Source organism: Mus caroli, chromosome 14 (assembly GCF_900094665.2).
Source record: "Mus caroli chromosome 14, CAROLI_EIJ_v1.1, whole genome shotgun sequence".
NCBI lineage: Eukaryota > Metazoa > Chordata > Mammalia > Rodentia > Muridae > Mus > Mus caroli.
Genome location: NC_034583.1, coordinates 93,203,397 through 93,223,480, shown reverse-complemented (window position 1 = coordinate 93,223,480; position 20,084 = coordinate 93,203,397). Strand labels below are relative to the sequence as shown.

The following is a 20,084-nucleotide window of genomic DNA, read 5'->3' as shown; positions in this document are numbered from 1 at the left end:
ATTCAAAATGTTAAATCTATGTCTTATGTTTTTTCAAGGTTGTGGCCGATATGCTGGTGGACAAGGATACAATAGCATTGGGCACTTTTGTGGAGGATGGGCTGGTAACTGTGGTGATGGGGGAATGGGAGGAAGCACGTGGTACCTCGTATGCGATCGCTGTAGAGAAAAATACCTCCGTGAAAAACAGGCTGCTGCGAGGGAAAAGGTATTTTTACTACATTCAAGCTATATTATTTATGATATGGATTAGTTCTATGTAAGTGATACTAAAATTCAGCTTATATAAGGAAAATAAAATACTAATTCAATATTAGAGAAGTAACCTGTTTCTAATCTGACAGATACAAATGGTGGACGGGTGTTTGTGATGTCAGTCTTTATCATTGTCCCCTGCACTACAGATGTAGGAACAGCTCACTGTTCTTCCTGTCCTGTTCGCTTTCCTCCTCCTTCTCTCCTGTGTTTTCCTTAAGACCCAACCACACCATAGAACTCATGGAAAGTTAGGATCATCCCTACTAATACCACACCAAGTCAGAGACCTCTGCTAAAGCTTCCGTCCCAAGTTCCCCAGTGATGATGGGTTTGTTGTTGTTTGTTTTAGTAATCATGATCATGGTTTTAAAATATTTTTTTCTTTCTTTCTTTTTTTTTTTTTTTGTAGAAACAACAAAAGTTAAAATGATCTTCTTAAATATACACAGGAAAGAGTCACATCTCTTCTTTTTTTTCTTTTGGCCAGGTCAAACAATCTAGAAGAAAGCCAATGCAAGTAAAGACGCCTCGTGCCTTGCCCACCATGGAAGCACACCAGGTGATCAAAGCCAACGCCCTCTTCCTGCTGTCCCTGAGCAGTGCGGCAGAGCCAAGCATCTTGTGTTACCACCCTGCAAAGCCATTCCAGTCTCAGCTGCCCATCGTGAAGGAAGGCGTTTCTGAGGACCTTCCTGTAAAAATGCCTTGTCTCTACTTGCAGACATTAGCTAGGTAATAAGACTTTGTTTTTGATTTTTAATTCCCATTGGGTTTACGGCTTCTGATGATTAATGGCATCCATAAAGTGGTTCAGACCTTGCTCTCGGGCCCACGCTAGTCAGAGATAGTGAGCAGGACGAAAGCCTTGGCAATGTGCTCTGTCCATTGCCCTGACTGACATGACTGGGAGTGTGGTGCACGCTGTATGCTAGTGGGTGTGGGTACTTTGTCAGTCTGTCCTATTACAATTAGTACAAAACATATCGTAAAAAGAAGGACTTGCATTTTTTATTCTCTGTTAGTTGACTTTATTAGTCAAAAATGCTGAAGAGGAAAGAAACTAATGTTTCCTGTAGAAGTCTTCTTTATTCCTTCCTTTTACCCTTAAACAAAAACCAGCTGAATAACAAGGGCACTGAAAGGAATATTAAAGCCCTGACTTTACTCAACAGTGGTGTAAAGGGAGATGCGTCATTAACACCTTCACAGTGTCATGCTAGCTTTACTCACAGGGAAGTGTGAGAGGGCTTGAGTCTTCCTCAGCAAGTAATGAAACACTTCCCAGTGGTCTGCCGTTGCCTCTTGCATGATTATTGAAGGTCCTTCCACTCAAAAGTGCCCCTTTTTTATGGCAAAGTTATGAGGCTTTTAATAATGTTTGTACTTGTTAAAATAAGAAGATGGAAAGAAAAGGAAAATGTGAAACATTCAAGACCAGGAGGAAAGCATAAGGCATGCTAAATATAAACATATCTTGAGTTTCAATTAGACCTACTATGTGTATTTAGGTTAACAATGTGGTCTTCAAGTTTGAAAAAGAGTGAATCTGGTGAGATGGCTCAGTGGATGAAATTGCTTACCACCAAACCTAACTGGAGTGGAGTCTGATCTCCTGGGCCCACAGGGTCGAAGGAGTACAGCAGCTTTCGCTAGTTGTCTTCTGACCTGCCCTCATGTTCCTTGGCATGCACTAGTAACCACACACACACACACTAAATAGACATGTAGCACTAAAATAGAAGTCAAATTATAAAACATGGAAGGAAAAATTTGCCAGCATAACATAATTAAGGAACTTCAATTCTTAGCTCTCTGTAGAAAGGATACACCCTAACCAAAGGAATGATTTACATTTATCCTTTCCAAGTTTTTCAAATGTAATATACAATGCAACCCAAAAAAGTGACACCTAGTTCAACAATCCATCAAAAAATGATACGTCTTCACTGTGACAGTGATGATAGAAAAATGAGAAGAGAGAACGGTGTAAAAGGAGGGGTGGTTGGTATCATAGGCCTGAATGACTAGTGCTGAGTGAGGTATAGGCCTTGTCCAGCACAGACATTCTCACCTTAGCACCCACATAGTCAGTGGGACCATTCACCAAGTACTGGAAGATGGAGATATTCTTGAAACAAAAGAAAATGCATTCGATTTCGGTTAGTGGTACCTAAAAAATCATATCAGACTTTTATCTCTTCCGGTCTGCTTCTGCCATTATTTTAATACTTTTATTTGAATATTCTCATGTACTGCTTTGCCTTTTTCAAAGGAGATTTAAAATGAAGAGGATCTATACTGCCAAAGTACTCTTAAGTTGTTGGGTTTAATTTAATGCAGGCACCACCATGAAAATTTTGTGGGCTATCAAGATGACAACCTATTCCAGGACGAAATGAGATATCTGCGTTCAACATCTGTCCCTGCCCCGTACATATCAGTAACTCCTGATGCAAGTCCCAATGTATTTGAAGAGCCAGAGAGCAATATGAAGTCTATGCCACCAAGGTACAAGTTCTGTCTTGGAGTGACGAGTGTTTGTTGGAAGAAAGGCTGAACTTGTAGTTCTTGTAGTTCTTTAATACAGCTTTCTGTCTCAGGAGGGTCACTGAGTCGGCTGTGCTAGCTGTTGGAGAGGTGTGAGACTCTATGTACAAGAGTTCTTGATGGGCAGCACAACACTGGGAGAGAAAAGATGAACTAGCAGTTAAATAAAAGATTACACTGAGGCCTATAACTTTGAGTGATTCATTTCATCAGAGTAGGGAAGGTTGACTTTAAGGCATCACTTAGACCCACAATAAAAATGGCACAGAGCATCATTGATCATGAACTGTAGCTTCTTAGATTGTTGTCTACAGCATCTTCTTACTTAGCTATTGGTTTTTTTGTTTGTTTGTTGTTATTGTTGTTTTGTGGGGGGGTGGGTTTTTTGTTTTTTTGTTTGTTTTTTTTTTTTTTTTTTTTTTGGTTTTTCGAGACAGGGTTTCTCTGTATGGCCCTGGCTGGCTGTCCTGGAACTCATTCTGTAGACCAGGCTGGCCTCGAACTCAGAAATCCGCCTGCCTCTGCCTCCCGAGTGCTGGGATTAAAGGCGTGCACCACCACGCCCGGTTTAGCCATTGTTGATATCAGACAGAGAACTTCTTACAAAGTGAATGTTGTAGGTAAACACAGTGTACAGAGAAACTAGTATCACAGACTTTGAGAGGAAAAGCATGACAAAATGTTGGCACTGCACAGTGCTATTTAAGAAGCTGCTAAACCAGCCAGGCGTGGTGGCGCACACCTTTAATCCCAGCACTCGGGAGGCAGAGGCAGGCGGATTTCTGAGTTCAAGGTCAGCCTGGTCTACAGAGTGAGTTCCAGGACAGCCAGGGCTACACAGAGAAACCCTGTCTCGAAAAACAAAACAAAAAACAAAACAAAACAAAAAAACAAGAAGCTGCTAAACCTGGTAATAGATGACAGCTGGGTATGTGGATCAGAGTGCACTGCGGCAGTCATGAGAAAGATGGATAAAGAAGATATTCTGAGTGTGACTTAACTGGGAAGTGCAAAAGTAAACTTAGACTGCATCAAAACTCTAGGCACAAGCGACTGAGCATAGTGCCACTGGAAAGGAAGGCCTTTGCTGAAGAGAGATCGTATACTTACCTAAGATATGTTAGTGTTCTGTAGGACATAGCCATGATAATAAACTAAAATAATAGATACATTATTAATTATAATAGGGCTAACATCCAAGTTAGGGATTTTTTTCCATGAAAAATACTTGTGATTTTTCCCATCTTCTGTGCGACTTTTTCTCGGGTGTTTTTGGAGCTGCTCTTGACATTGTCTCCAAAGAGAACAATGTATGTTTAATATCTTTAAAGGAATTCAGGTATCTCTGAAGAAAAAAAGCTACCTGTGAAAAAGAGTTGGGAACCATTGTGTAGACAACTCTGGTCAATGAGATTCAGTGGAGGGGTTTCCATGTTCCAGGGTTAAGATCATGTAGAACAAACTTCTAGTTGGAGATAGTAAGAGGTAAAGCAGTATAAGAGAATATTCCATACCACATACTTTTTAATTTTTCTTTAAAAAAGTAAATGTCATCATCAGTTGTAAATGAAACAAGACATTATAAATTTCCATGCTAGCCATGAGAACCCAGAGCCTGCTAAGAAGCTGAATGAGCTTCCGGCTTGTGGAACAGTGGGTGAGGAGGTGCAAAGCTCAGACGGGAGCAACACTGTATCTAACCAACCCTACGCCCAGCCCAGCAGCCCAGCCCAGCATCTGCCAGCTCTGCGCTCACAGCTGCTGGCTGCCAAGGTCCCATGGAATTCTTCCACACAGCAGCCTCTGCCTTAGATAGAAAGCAAAGCCTTGTGTTATCTCTAGAAGGAATACTGTGTATCGAGTATGATTGGGAAGAGAAGTCCAAGAAAATCCACAATACATTATCAGATCAAGCTCGGAAACTAAACTGGTTTATCATATGATAATAGTAACTAATAATAATAGTAATAATAAGAAGACCAATTGAGGAAAATTCAACTAATGGAAATGGAGAAAATTTCTCCAAGTAATTTATAGTAAAAAAAAAAAAAAAGATGATTAAAATGATACATTGTGATGCTAAAATGAAAGACCAGCACTTTATAAAACTAAGGAATTAATTAGAAATTTATACAAAGGTAGTTGTTGTGAATAAAGGAAGAGTTTCCAATATTACAGTGGGTCAGGGGTTCCCCTCCAGTCCCTCCACTGCCCCCTACTTCTACTTTCTCACAAATTCATCACCCCATGTTTATTGTTTGTATATTGTGTATGTGTGTATGTGTGTGTGCGTGTGTGTATGTATGTATGTGTGTGTGTGTGTATATATATAAATATATATATATATATTTATATATATATATGGTTGACTGTTAAGAATTGGATTTTCTTTCAGTGGGCTCAAACCTTGAAAGGACTGTGTCTCCCTCCCCCGGTGGCCAGTGAGTGCATAGAGCTCCTTGTCTCCTTTGTAGTTACCTGCAGCTGCTCAGTACTGGGGAGTTCATGCTGGTATTGGAAACCTAGCCAACTGCTTGTGACTGGAGAGGTCATAGACTCTGGAAGAGAACCCACTTCCCTAAGTCAATATATTTTCTAACTGAATTCTAAAAACTTATTTCTTATACCACAGATAACTATCGCGCTCCCACCTTTTAATTGCTCTTTGATATAGCCATGAACTCTTTTGACAGCACTTCCTCTGGAATACCTCACTTATCCATATTCAAGTATCAATAATGAATAAAGCATCATTTTATTTATCAATTTTCCTTATATAATGGACATTTCTCTCTATTTGCTATATTTACAATTTTTCCTTCTTGTATTTTCACCCTCTGAATATCTTCAAACTTTGAATTTTAAGTTATGAAGTTGGAGAGGTTAATTGTTAAGAGCACTGGCTGTTTTTCTAGAGAACCCAGATCTAGTTCCCAATACCTACAATGTAGCTCACAGCCACCTATAGCCCCGATTCTAGTCAATCTCTCTCACCCTCTTCTGGCCTCTGTAGGCACAGAACACACATATAATGCACATATATGCAGACAAAATATTCATACATGTGAAATAATCTTTAAAAAGAAATGTCAGGACATTTGGTACCTTTTCTTCCTTTTCATTTGAAATACAAACAATTTAAGAAAAGTGTAAGTTTAAGATATAGTTCAGAGGTCATTCAGAACGTCACATTGTTGGGAAGGGTTTTTTGAGATTTTATGTTCACTTTATGTGTATGAGTGTTTGCCTGAATGTATGTATTCATGCTTGTGGAGCCCACATGGAATGAGACATCTGACTCACTAGGACAGAAGCAGTGTCACTGCACTTGACACACTTGGTTCTCACAAGTGTTTACCTCTGTTCTTCCCATATCTGCAGTTTGGAAACTAGCCCCATAACTGACACTGACCTGGCTAAGAGAACTGTCTTCCAAAGGTCATACTCAGTTGTTGCTTCTGAGTATGATAAACAACATTCCATTTTACCTGCACGAGTTAAAGCCATCCCTAGAAGAAGAGTGAACAGTGGAGACACTGGTAGGTATAATGGCAGGTTGAATGATCAAACTGCCAAACAAACATACAAAGAAAGATAGAAAGGAGGGAGGGAGGGAGGGAGGGAGGAAAAAAATTGTTTTTCTTTTGCAGATATTTTTAAAGATGTAATACTTGAAGTGAAAGCACTGTATTGGTGTATTGGTTTTAATTTGGGATAGACTGTTACTTTTATCTCACCCAGTCATAAAAACACCCACTACTCTTTATATCTCAATGAGATAGGTATGTAGATCAGAATTGACTTATAAAATCTTGGTAAGTATGTAACCCCACATACTGCTATCACTATCATCCACTGAGTGTCATGAACCAGCAGGCCCAGTGTGCCTAAGCACGCAGTTATTCCTCACCCTCCGTAGAAGCTTCTAACTCCTACAGTCACCATGGTTCTGAAGGGATAGAAAACTCCAGAGATATGAATAACTTCTACTGTTTTGTTTTTCTATGTAATCTGAACCAATTGCAATTCATGAGCATTTTTTCCCTAAGTTTTAGACACTCACTATGTTACCCCAGGCTTGACCCAAACTTGCAACTCTCTTGTCTCAGCCTCTCAGGTTCATGGATTGAAGGAGCATGTCACCATATTGTTATGTTAATATTGAAGATCACCAGAAAAAAAATTGTTGAGCCCAGTAGATAATTTGTAGGTTTATTCAATAAATCTTTTAGAGTTTGTACTGAGATAGTGCCTTTGTTTTATTTCCCATTGCTATGATAACATACCTTGGCAAAAGCAACTTAATGGAGAAGGGTTTGTTTAGCCCACAGCTAATTAGGCGAGTCGCATCACTTCTGCCTTCAGGAACAGTTTACTGATCCACACATGCTAGTGCTCAGTGCTCTCTCTCCATTTAGTTCATTGCTGGTTTCATTAATTAAGCCAATTAAGAAACTCCCTCACAGGAATGCCCTTATATCAACCTAACCTAGACCAATCCTCATTGAGACTCCCTTCCCAGGGATTGTGCCTATTGACAATTATAACTAACCATCTTTTTACGTACTTTACACATAAACATAACATACTTTTACTCAGCCTTTTCGGAAGTTATAGATATGAGGTGTAGATTTCAGGAAGAATACAAGCTGCTTAGCTTTTACAATGCTGCAGGAAGTATGAACTTGAGATTCAGTTTTCCTTCTAAACCTGCCAGTCCCACTGCTCTGTGCAGCTGTAAGAAAGTAAAACAGCTACAGAGTGTGGTTGCTTCCTTACCACCAATGGAAATCGTTATGCTTCGTGTCATGTGCACAAGCAAAGGACGCTAAAGTGAACAAGCCAGGTATTTTCAGTATTTAAGATGCTCGTTGTATACTATCTGTGGTGATAACTGATTTTTTTTTTCCTTTTAGAAGTTGGGTCTTCGCTCTTGCGACATCCATCACCAGAGCTTTCCCGGCTCATCTCAGCCCACAGCTCTCTTTCCAAAGGAGAACGGAACTTCCAGTGGCCAGTTTTAGCTTTTGTTATACAACATCATGATTTAGAAGGGCTTGAAATAGCAATGAAGCAGGCCTTAAGGAAGTCTGCTTGCCGTGTGTTTGCGATGGAGGTATGAATACTTTGATAAAATTATTATCCCCACACTACACAAATACATAGTAATTCTATTTAATGATGACACTTTTTTTACCAAACAAATTACACACAAATTAAAGCCATGTGCCTACTGGGGAAAAAAGTGTTTACATCAAAATAAAAATTTAAAGTTTATGAACAAATTAATTTGGAATTGTACATTTAAGTATGCCAAATATTTATTTTTATACAACTTTATTACTTGAAAATGAGGTTATCTTTTAAACATTTTCGTATTCAGGACATTTCAGTAGAATAAAATGACATCATGCAAAGAAGGTGATTAGGGCTTTGGAGTCAGAAATTTACCAAGAGTAGTTTATCTAGGCTTCCATTTCCTGGAATAGGGATGAAGTATTTCCTAGACCTATAGATAGTAAATGTTTCTTCTAGTAAAAATGTACTTTTAATAAGAATGTGGTAAATAATTTGCTACATTCATTGTTGGAAATGATATAGTTAAGTAAATGGCTGTTTGTGTAGAACTTGGAAAATATTCTATATTAGTTTTAAATGCTGGTTAGAAAAAATGCCTAGAATAGAATAAATTGATAGTAAAAGAATTTTCATTGTATTTTGTAAACAGTATATTCTTGTTGATCCTTTTTTTTTTAACACCAGATTGACTTTTGATATTCAGTGAAACAAGGGCCACATTTTCTAGCATGTCTATCTTTAAATAATAATTTTAAAACAACAACAACAAAAAAAAAAATCCCTTTGTATTTTAATTCACATTTTTCCTTTTATTGTGCCTCTGTTCACTCAGGCATTCAACTGGCTTCTCTGTAATGTCATCCAAACAACATCTCTGCATGACATTCTCTGGCACTTTGTGGCTGCACTGACTCCTTCTCCCATAGAAGCAGAAGAAGATGAGGATGAAGATAATAAATCCAATAAAGAAAATGCAGAGCAAGTGGGTTTTCATTCCTTCTCATTCCATGTTTCCCTGTGTAATTATATACTTTATTCTTTGGAAGTTTTGTAAATTCATATAATATATACCAGTCATACCCATTCACCACTGCTTCCCTCCAGCTGCCCCCAGTGCAGCCCACTCCACTTCCCCTCCTGTCTCACTGTGATCACTCAGGACAACCAGAGTCCAAGGAGTGCTCTCTAGATGTGCATGTCTATATGACCATAATTTCATATATTTATAGAACCCAAGTGGTGTAGTATGTAATGTTTCACATGAAATAATTGACAGGCAATTTGACTTGAAAAGCCAACAATACAGTGATAATATGGGCAAAATGTTAGCCATACTTAGTAAAAGTTTTCTGTCTGGCAAAGATGCTGACACATCTGGTTTCTCACTGAATGCCACTGTCACAAAGCAAGCGAGCAGAAGACACTTTGCAATATTACAATCAGCATCACTAGTATATAGTGAATCTAGAGCAAGAAAGCTCTCCTTTCTAGCCTAGGAACAAATGGGATGAATGTGATGCCCAGAAAAACAGGGCATGCACCTTATCAGGGGGTGTAGTGCTCAAATGTAAAGCGAAGTCGGAAATAACCAGTCTGACCATGTGGTTGCCAAGCCTTGACGTAGTCTAGATAGAGAGTAAAGCTAAAGCGTAGTCTGGTTTAGCAACACATAATGTAAACTAGAACTGTCTGACGTTCTTCGTGCAGTAGACGTACAAAGAGAGAAGCAATAGCAGAGCTGTGTGTTACTGAGCTCACTGACATAATTCAGAACATTGATAAGCACCTATTAGCAATAGAATGGAAAAACAAAGAAATTCATATTTGCTGTGTAGTAATCGAATCTTGGAGAAAAACTTGGCAAAACCTATGCAAATTCACATTAAAAATTATTTAGTTATTACATTTCTACGAGCTTTCCTATTATGTGAATATGTGATTCATTGCCGAGCTTTTTAAAGCAAACAGACAAAATGATTGTTCTGAGGTAGACTAATGAGAAAACTGCAGTTTCCATTTGTGGGATACCATTGGCCAGATTAATGAGTTTTGTGTACATGCGTAATAAGTTATGATTATGTTGTAAACTGTATTTGTAGTATTGTCTAGTGTACATAAAAATTTCTGTGAACTAGGAGTAAGACAACTTCTAAACATACATTATTTATAATATATAAACATATACATAAAATATATTTACGTTTGAATATAAATTTCTATGCACACAGATACAGATATCAACATCTGTATTCAGTCTTCTAATGATATGTAAGTATCCTAGAATTGATGAGAATATGTGATATTCATTTGTTTGCTCATTTTACTTATTTACCTTATCAGTTTTCTCTAGAAAAGATACAAGTACATTAGAAATTTTACACACTGTACATACAACTTATATAAAATTGTTTTTTTAAATATTTCTTCCAACTGAAAACCTCATTTTCAATTTTCATCTTAGGAGAAGGATACAAGAGTGTGTGAGCATCCACTGTCTGATATAGTGATTGCAGGTGAGGCTGCTCACCCTCTGCCACATACGTTTCACCGGTTACTTCAGACCATCTCTGACCTTATGATGTCCCTCCCTAGTGGCAGCTCATTGCAACAAATGGCCTTAAGGTAATTTTTCACCAAAGTATTCTAATAGGAAAAAAAAAGATTTTATGGAATATTCAAAGTACTGAATACTTGAAAAAAATTGCTTAAATGGCAAGGTGCAAAGAGTCCCTAAATTGTGGAAGTAGTGACTGCCCTCTCCTTCCTAAACGATAACCTTTTTCTTTCTGGCTAGTATCTGTTTGCCCTTCTTAGTCCCTAAAGGGTGGCTGAATCCATCCTGTTCACCTTTCCTGCTCCTATTTCACTGTGACCAGTGTAGAGAATGAAATTAAATCTCAGAAACCAAAACAAAGTTGGGAGGGACTTTAAAGCAGATTCTAGATTCTAGTTCTATGCATCCAATTTTAAAACTGCCTTAAGTAATATCACATCATCTTAATTTGAAATGTGTTGAGAATTGGCATTACATTACATTACGAACTGTATTTTTAGACTGATTCAGTGGGCTGTAGACATAAATAAACCCTCCATGGTGTATATAACAAGCTGATGAGAAAGATTAGGTTTCCAATGTCCCTAATGATAAGGCCGATAGAAAACAGATAGTTTTTGTAATCCTCATAAGATTTTTAAAGGGCAAGAAATGTTGTATCCCCAAAAATCCTTATGGAATTAACACACAGAAATTTGGAAAGCTATTACAGTTGCTATAATGCTTATCCTTAAAACAGATTCGTCTTTGCTGTATGGCTCTAACCTCCATAGCTCCTTTTGTAAATATATATTTTTATTATGTAGATTTTCTTTAGAATTTACCTTATCAAAATACCTTTATTTCTCAAAACAAATAAAAATATATACATGATTCCATCCTCTGAAATTTTTCAATGTTTAGTTTTTTTACAAAAGTAAATTTCTCCTGATATATACACTGCAAAGTATTATAGCTTCTCTGAGTATTCATAGGTAGTCCTAGTAAATAATTACTTTGTATATTGTTTATACTTGCAGATGCTGGAGCCTCAAGTTCAAGCAGTCCGATCACCAGTTCCTCCATCAGAGCAATGTCTTCCATCACATCAACAACATCTTGTCGAAGTCAGATGATGGAGACAGTGAGGAGAGCTTCAGTATCAGCGTCCAGTCTGGCTTTGAAGCTATGAGCCAGGTCAGTGGCTTCCCTATGTGTCTGTTATAGTAGCTAGTGTTGGTAAGTGTGGTAAAAGACAAGCTATAAGTGAGTCATACAGTTTGATTACATTGTTTATTATTGAATGCTTGTTTTTTTATCACAAAAGATTCCATTTTTAATGCTATGACTGTTTACATGTCTTTCTGTTAGGAATTATGCATAGTTATGTGCCTAAAGGATTTGACTAGCATCGTTGACATAAAAACATCAAGTCGACCTGCCATGATTGGCAGTTTGACAGATGGCTCCACAGAAACCTTTTGGGAATCTGGAGATGAAGATAAAAACAAAACTAAAAACATCACTATCAACTGTGTGAAGGGAATTAATGCCCGTTATGTATCTGTTCATGTGGACAACTCCCGGGATCTGGGGGTAAGAAGGGAACTTAGTTTCTGGCTTATTAATTCTTTTAAACTAAAAGTTTTAGTCTTGGGGGAATTCTCTAACCAGACAGTTTTATAATCCTCAAATCCTAAATCTAAGAACAGATTTATATGATTGGAAACACTGTGGGCTATAAATCCTAAAACATGGTGTGATCACAAATATACCTTGGCTACAGCTGAACAAGATTAAAATCTACACTAGTATTTTCTATTTCTATGCTTAAGCAATTCTCTTGGCCTGGAATTTCCTTTAAAATGTGTCCCCACAATTGAGACTCAGCAGAGGTTTCTCTTTGGATTATAACTCCTGGATAAAAATTACTATTTCCCCCACGGGGCTTTTCGGGTATTTTGTTGTCTTTTGTCTGTATTACTTTGGCCACGGTGTACTTAGTTTCTGGCTTCTGCTTCACATGCTCAGTCCTTAGGGTTCGAGGCCGACAGTCCCTGAGCTCATGCAAATATCCATGACTTACAGTTTCCCCAGCCCTAATCTCTCTAATCGTGTCTGAATTCAAACATTCTTACATAAAAGTCACCAAAGCCCAGAAACTTAGGATACCCAAGATAGAAGATACAATTTGCTAAATGCATGAAACTCAAGAAGAACGAAGACCAAAGTGTGGACACTTTGCCCCTTCTTAGAATTGGGAACAAAGCACCCATAGAAGGAGTTACAGAGACAAAGTTTGGAGCTGAGACGAAAGGATGGACCATCTAGAGACTGCCATACCTGGGGATCCATCCCATAATTAGCCTCCAAATGCTGACACCATTGCATACACTAACAAGATTTTGCTGAAAGGACCCAGATATAGCTGTCTCTTGTGAGACTATGCCGGGGCCTGGCAAACACAGAAGTGGATACTCACAGTTATCTATTGGATAGATCACAGGGCCCCCAATGGAGGAGCTAGAGAAAGTACCCAAGGAGCTGAAGGGATCCGCAACCCTATAGGTGGAACAACATTATGGACTAACCAGTACGCCTGAGCTCTTGACTCTAGCTGCATATGTATCAAAAGATGGCCTAGTCAGCCATCAGTGGGAAGAGAGGCCCATTGGACTTGCAAACTTTATTTGCCTCAGTACAGGGGAACGCCAGGGCCAGGAAGTGGGAATGGGTGGGTAGGGGAGTGGGTGGGGGAGTGTGGGGGAGACTTTTGGGATAGCATTGGAAATATAAATGAAATAAATACCCAATTAAAAAAAAAAGTCACCAAAGAACAGAAAATCCTATTACCTGAGCTGGAAAATAGCTTCGACTGCCAGACTGCTTCTGTCCTTGGTCTTGGGGAAGAATACTTCATTGAGTTTTTGCTTCAGAGTGGATGAGGCTTTCTAGCAGATGATTTTAGTAGACTCCCATGAACCACTGTTGAGCATATTGCATATTGATTTTGCTGAAAAAAGGAAAATAGAAGGGCTTTGTCTCAAATAAGCTGGATGTAAAGCTAAACACATCAGTCCCCTCTTCAAGCCAAGTACAATAACCCGCCATCCTTCCAGCCCCAGCTCTTGTGCATCAGTATAGGTTCAGTGCCTCTCTGGTGCCGATAAGACAGTGGGGAGTAAGCTAGCATATCATCAGCTTGTTTCCTTTTTATAAACCGGGATTTCCAATGCGCACAAATCGTTTACCTTAGAAGAAAAAGTCCAAACTTTGCTGGCATGGTTTCACTTCTGACGGTGAACTTATCTTAGACTCAGGACATTCTCCTCACAATGATTATCATAATCAAATTGAATTTCTATATTCAATGCTTTCTATACTCAATAAAGTAGAGATACTTTATAGCAATATTTATTGTAAAAGCCAAAAGCTCTTCAGATAAGAGGCATCCTTGAGCAAATACATTGGTTTTCCTCCCAACCACCCACCAGTGAGCCTTCTCCACAGCATTTGTGGTTCTGAGTTACAATTCAGAATAAACAGCTCAAGAAGAATTAATACTTGTCCTTTTTTTTTTTTTTTTTTTTTTTTGATGTGCTTAGCATCAAACTACTCAACCCTAGTGCCGGGGTAACTGGCTTCCTGTACTGAGACACAGCACTGGTAGTGCTGGATATCTATTTCCTGTGTGAGCATTGCCTTCCCTGGTTTGCTGAGCCCTTTGAAAGAATAGGGTGCCCCTTACTAAGATATTCTTTTGCAAAGCCATACAGTAATGATGACGAACACAGGTGTGTATCAGTTAGTTAAGTAACCTTCCTTTCGTCTACTCCAAAAACGGGGAGTCGGGAGAGCAGAATTTTAGACTCTACATGAAAATACAGAATTTGAAGATTTGTAATTGGGTTAAAACTGGGAAAGTCAAACTGAAAAATTACATAGAGGCTAAAATCTAAGAGATGACTGGAATTGGAGGCACCGTGGTTGATTGGATAAGTGGTATGGGGTCTATGAGGAGGATAACTCACATTGAAGCAATAATGTGGTATCTGAAGGCTATAAGACATTATTGTATATGTAAATAACAAACATATTATAACTATTTTGAATTTCTGTTATAGAATAAAGTTACCTCAATGACCTTCTTAACTGGGAAAGCAGTAGAAGATCTGTGCAGAATAAAGCAGGTGACTGAAATGTCATTTCTCCTTCTCAGCTTTCACTGTTGAATTTCAGGTTTGCCATACTACCAAGATAGTATAAGAAAGCATTTTTCACAAAACAGTAAGTTGAAACTTGTCTGTAGCCAAGAATGACCATCCCAATGCTAGCTATCTCCCCATTATTTCTTTAAATGCCCTCAGCCATGAGCCTACAGTCTGCAACCTCTCATTGTTCTATGAAGACTTGAGTGCCTTGAACTTCACTGATTCACAGCCAGAAACTTCATGTACCAACACTTACGTTAAAATTGATTCTTAGCCTAAACAAAATCAAACAAAATACAACCACGGCTCTTACTTCAGCAGCTATATCTATGTTGAAAATCAGTTTACAAAACAGTTGTAGAAAAGAAGCCATATCTGGGCACAGGTCAGAGATTATGCATAAACTCAAGAACCTCCATAACTAAAACCTTATCAGAGCTTTGCTTTTACCTTTACTTTGTAATGCAAATGTCAGGAAGTTTCTTTGAATTTTTTTCTTTTCTCCAATGATATTGATTTAAGAGTTAAGATAAAACTACTTAAGTACTAAAGAATCGAGGAAAATTATTCTAAAAGTAATTGTGTTTTGTTTTGACTTCCACACTTAATTTCTCTTTTTGGAAGTATTGACATTATAGTTAAAGTAACAAAGGTCTAAATAAATCATCTAGAAGGCTGCAGGTTCCTTCTTGGTTATCAAATACAATGAGAATAATTTCAATTTCACTGGCGAAGTAGTGTCAGAACCCATTTTGCTATGTATTGACATTCAGTCCTTGACACAGAAACACTCATCTGAAATATCAGCACAGTGAAAATACCATTTCTGGGCAGAGGGCATAGGGGACCTTGGGGATAGCGTTTGAAATGTAAACGAAGAACATATCTAATAAAAAGAAATGAAAAAAAGAAGATAAATTTCTTGAAATAAAAATTTTAAGTTTACACTTAAAAAAAGAAAAAGAAAATAACCATTTCCTTTTGCGGTGTTTAATGTAAGGATGCATAAAGCAACACCTCATTACTTACATTGTCTCTACTGAGAGCCAGTGTAGGGGAGTCATGTAAACTCTGTAATAGTTTGCTCACAGAATTTATACAGTGAAACCATGTGGTACTCAGGCCTATATCCATTCTCAGCCCCATTGCCTCCTGAAAGTCTCTCAGCCTGTGTTAGTTAACCTCACTTTCTTGTTTGTTCTGTCTCCTGTAAAGAAATGACTTGTCCTCACAGAACTTAAATAGGATAATGGGAATAACCTGATAGTCTTTACTGTCTGCTGTGCAGTTGTTTATTTGAGCTTTCTGTTACTGATGCTAGCTAAGCCCAGGGCAATGATAAAGTGATTCTGTTGTATCAGGTTCCTGTCCTTTTTCTGCTCCACCAGGTCGATTTGGATTCCAGGCACATTGGCTGGGTCACAAGTGAACTCCCAGGAGGGGATAATCAGATCATCAAAATAGAGTTAAAGGGCCCAGAAAATACATTAAGAGTTCGACAAGTAAAAGTCCTGGGTTGGAAAGATGGTGAAAGCACAAAAATCGCTGGCCAGATCTCAGCCAGCGTGGCTCAGCAAAGGAGCTGTGAGGCTGAGACTCTCCGAGTGTTCAGACTCATCACCTCTCAAGTGAGTGACCCACGAGTAAACGGACCTAGGTTTTGAGCATATGGCAGATATTTTACTACAATTTTCTGGTTTCAAATAGGGCCCGTGTTCACTTCTTTTAGGCCATTACCAATATCTAATGTTGATTTGCAGTTTCAGAGAAGTAATAGTGTGATGGCTAGAGATGCTGTATTAGAAGGAACCCTTCAGAGTCAGGCTCAGTATGGGGGCTCAGCTTATTGTCCTGGCACTCTAGAGGCTAAAACAAATGAATTGCCACAAACTTCAGGCCAGCCTGGAGTACATCATGAGTTTCAGGCCTGTGTGGACTACAGAGTTACACCCTGTTTCAAAATAAATAATTAATAATACCCTTCAGAATTAGATAGTCGTCCAGCTTTGCAGGGGCAGTGCTGTCATTAATTCTTTCTCACCTGTGAACGTCCTTTGTCAGGTGTTTGGAAAGCTCATCTCTGGAGATGCTGAACCCACACCAGAGCAAGAGGAAAAGGCGCTCCTGTCCTCACCTGAAGGAGAGGAAAAAGTATACAATGTATTTATTTGTAGACTAAAATTTTGTTTCTCATTTTCATTTTCTTACTTTTGGTAAGACAAGCAACTCTTGTGTTTCTTTACATTTGGGTGGATATGTGGCCATAGTTTGTATGTCATGGGTATTTTTTTTCTTAACTGGCATTAGAAAGAAGGTAAAGGAGTTACCTGAAAAGCAACTCACTCTCCCTATCCAAGCTAGCTGGAAGTTTTCATCTGTAAAGCTGCTCTGTGAGGCGCTTGCTGGTTGCTGTTGGCATCCTTGGCATCACTAAATTCTGCCTTCTCCTTTGCATTTTCCCTCTGTGGTCTAACTGAAAAGAGGGGGAAACTTCTTTACAATTTCCCCATAGAGAAAAGAGCTTTCTTTCTTTCTGCTAAAGTTCATAGAAATCTATCTGTGCCTGTGCACCATGGTTTCTTTTATCTAACCCTGTCTTATCTCTCCCATGGCTTCTCATAGAGCTCATACGTCCCACCCACCATGGCAATTACATACTCGTGTGGTAAACCTTTACTGAAGGAACCACTCTTTAGTGCTTTATGACCTTGTCTAAAAGAGTTACCTTACTCTTTTTTTTTTAACTGAAGCAGTCCACCTAAGAGGCAAGAGTCAACCTCTTGAGTTCCTGCTGCTGAGGCACTGCAGTGTCACATGGAACAGAGCTGCAGGGCAGGCAGCTTGCCTTGCTCTGGATCCAGAGAAAAAGAGGGATGTTATTGGAAGGGTTTTTATGTTTTAGTGGGGTTTTTGTTTTAGATTCTATAAATGAGATCAAGCGTGTTTTCTTCTTCCCTAGTCTGCCAAGCATTTACCTCAGAATGGGTATCCTTACATATTTCTCTTCTGTTCATCGTCTAACTGTCACTCAGTAGAATAGTCAAGGCTACGAACTTTAATCAATGTGTTCTTGGTGTATAGGTAGTTTGTTTTTCAATAATAACAACAACAATTATTATTATTATATAGCAATAACATTAGAAGGTGATAAGCACATGGCACAGTATCTCTTTAAGGATAAAAATGATGGTCTCCAGTTAACTCAGGTGTACATATCTGTGATTGTACCAAAAACAATTGAAATTGCTCAGTTCAAAGAGATATTTGGCAGCTATGTCAACATAGTTTTGTTTAAAAATAAAAAATAAATGAGGAAAGATGTAAACACAGCTAAAATGAAAATAACTATCTGGAACAAAACTGTGCATAATTTAGCCTACAGATGATAAAGGGCCACCTCCTAGGAATTTGCTTTCCTTATGAAATACGGGACTATTTCAGTTACCCATCTCTTCTTGAGAAAACCTTGATAGTTTATTAACTAATCTGTTTGGTTACGGAACCTGTTGGCATAAATTGTCTACAATAGTATCAGTGTCTTTAGTATCTGTAAAATGTATAGTGAAAGCTCTTTTATTTCTTATGGTGACTATTTGTGTCTTCCCTCTCTTGGGTAATAAAGAGTGAGCTCACTGGTTCTGAGGAAATAGTGTTTAGTTTTATGGTTACCTCCCTTTTTTCCTTTTATTTATTTTATGTATATGGTGCGCTATTGCTGCCTTCAGGCACACAAAAGAGGGCATCAGATCCCATTCGAGATGTTTTTGATCCACCATGTGGTTGCTTGGAATTGAACTCAGGACCTCTGGCAGAGCAGTCAGTGCTCTTAACCACTAAGCCATCTCTTCAGCCCTGGGTTACCTCCTTTTAAGTTATAGAATCCATCTTCTTTATCATTGTGTTCCATATATTTGCTTTAATTTCCATTTCTTCCCATTTCTCTGGTTTATAAACGGACAAAGACCCCTTTTTTCCCTCAAATTGTGTTCATTTTATAATTGCTTTATTAAAATGGCTTTCTCAAACTTTATCCTTCCTTGTCTTGGAGTTATAATCTTCAATTTAACATAAATGTGTGTGTGTGTGTATGTATGTATGTATATATATATATATATATATATATAAGCTTAATTATTTCTCCAGGCACTGTAAAATATCAGATACACACATGTGTTCTAAAGAGTCTGCTTGTTGTTACTTTTCTGTGTGAAGGCGACGTCTGACGCTGACCTGAAGGAGCACATGGTTGGCATCATATTCAGCAGGAGTAAACTGACTAACCTACAGAAGCAGGTTAGTGTCTGCCTGCCCAGAACTGTCTTTCCTCTGAGCTTTCCTGGGGACTTGCAGTTTATAAAATGTCCTCTAAGTCTGGGAAGGCTTTTTAATGCACCCTCTCCATTGGTCCTGTAGACTCTGTGTGTCTCCTCCTAGAAAGGAAAGGCCACATTGCCATATCTACATCACTTTGAAGAGTTTGGCATGGCATCCTTTGCCTGTGATGGCAGCGCTTAAAAAGCAGAGCATTGAGCAGAGGTTGAAGAGCGTGAGGCCAGCCCAGCCTATGTAGTGAAACCTTGTCTCAGAATAGGAGAGGGAAAGCCTATTACAAATGTTACAAATGCTCTCACTTCACTATCTTTGTTGCTTCACTTGTTATCTCTGTTTTCAGTAGGTGGGTAGATGGCTACCAAGCACCTTTGGTAGATGGATGGATGGATGGATGGATGGATGGATTGGAGGTGGAGCTACACTATGGTAGCCAGACCTGCCTCACAATCCTCCTCTCTTAGGATCCCAAGTGCTGGGATTATACTTGGGAGCTGTTACACCCGAGTGGGTACAGCATTTTACTTTAGTCATAAATAACCAAGTATAAGAAACATAACATACATTTTATTATACTCCTTTTAACTCTCATTTTCTCAGTCAAGAAGGAAAGAACTAAGTTAATAATGTTAACTATACCAGTGTTAATACTTTTAAACATAAGTATCCAGAGAAGTAAGTCTAGATTCTTCATATACAGGAATGCTAGGTGACATAAAAATAGCACTTCAGAAGACAGATGGAAACTGGGCACAAAAGCACACATCTGTGACCTCAGCTATGGAGATGACAGAGGAAGGAGACTTGAATTTAATGCTAGCCTGGTTAGCATAGGGTAACTCCATCCAAAAAAAAAAAAAAAAAAAAATAGGGAGATTAAAAAATACTGATTTTTTTTTTACCCTTGTATTATTTTTTCATAATGTTAAATCTTTTTTATTAAATCTTTTTTAAAGAAAAAAATCAGCATAAATTTATATTTTATTTTCCTGCTTCATTAACTTGGCTATTTATATCAGATGATTTAGTTATTGAGATTTGTGTCATAGTTTCCCCTAGTTTGTTCCGTTACTTTTAACATGAGTTAAGAAAATAATATAATGGAGAATATACTGCCAAAAAAGTAT

General features: G+C 38.3%; 1 protein-coding gene across 2 annotated transcripts in view; it reads left to right on the top strand.

Annotated features, from left to right (window-relative positions):
- The window catches only part of Mycbp2 (MYC binding protein 2), a 237,483-nt gene that overhangs the window by 195,063 nt on the left and 22,336 nt on the right, over positions 1-20,084 (top strand). Inside the window, exons 59-71 of one of the 2 annotated variants that reach the window (XM_029468874.1) lie at positions 39-208; positions 746-990; positions 2,599-2,766; positions 6,187-6,344; positions 7,725-7,921; positions 8,717-8,866; positions 10,346-10,506; positions 11,458-11,614; positions 11,789-12,013; positions 14,542-14,607; positions 16,017-16,256; positions 16,690-16,779; positions 18,841-18,921. In XM_029468874.1, the coding sequence (XP_029324734.1) occupies positions 39-208; positions 746-990; positions 2,599-2,766; positions 6,187-6,344; positions 7,725-7,921; positions 8,717-8,866; positions 10,346-10,506; positions 11,458-11,614; positions 11,789-12,013; positions 14,542-14,607; positions 16,017-16,256; positions 16,690-16,779; positions 18,841-18,921 (2,108 nt within the window). Of the gene's footprint in view, positions 1-38; positions 209-745; positions 991-2,598; positions 2,767-6,186; positions 6,345-7,721; positions 7,922-8,716; positions 8,867-10,345; positions 10,507-11,457; positions 11,615-11,788; positions 12,014-14,541; positions 14,608-16,016; positions 16,257-16,689; positions 16,789-18,840; positions 18,922-20,084 lie in introns of both variants that reach the window. The other variant, XM_021181915.2, reaches the window with a different exon arrangement.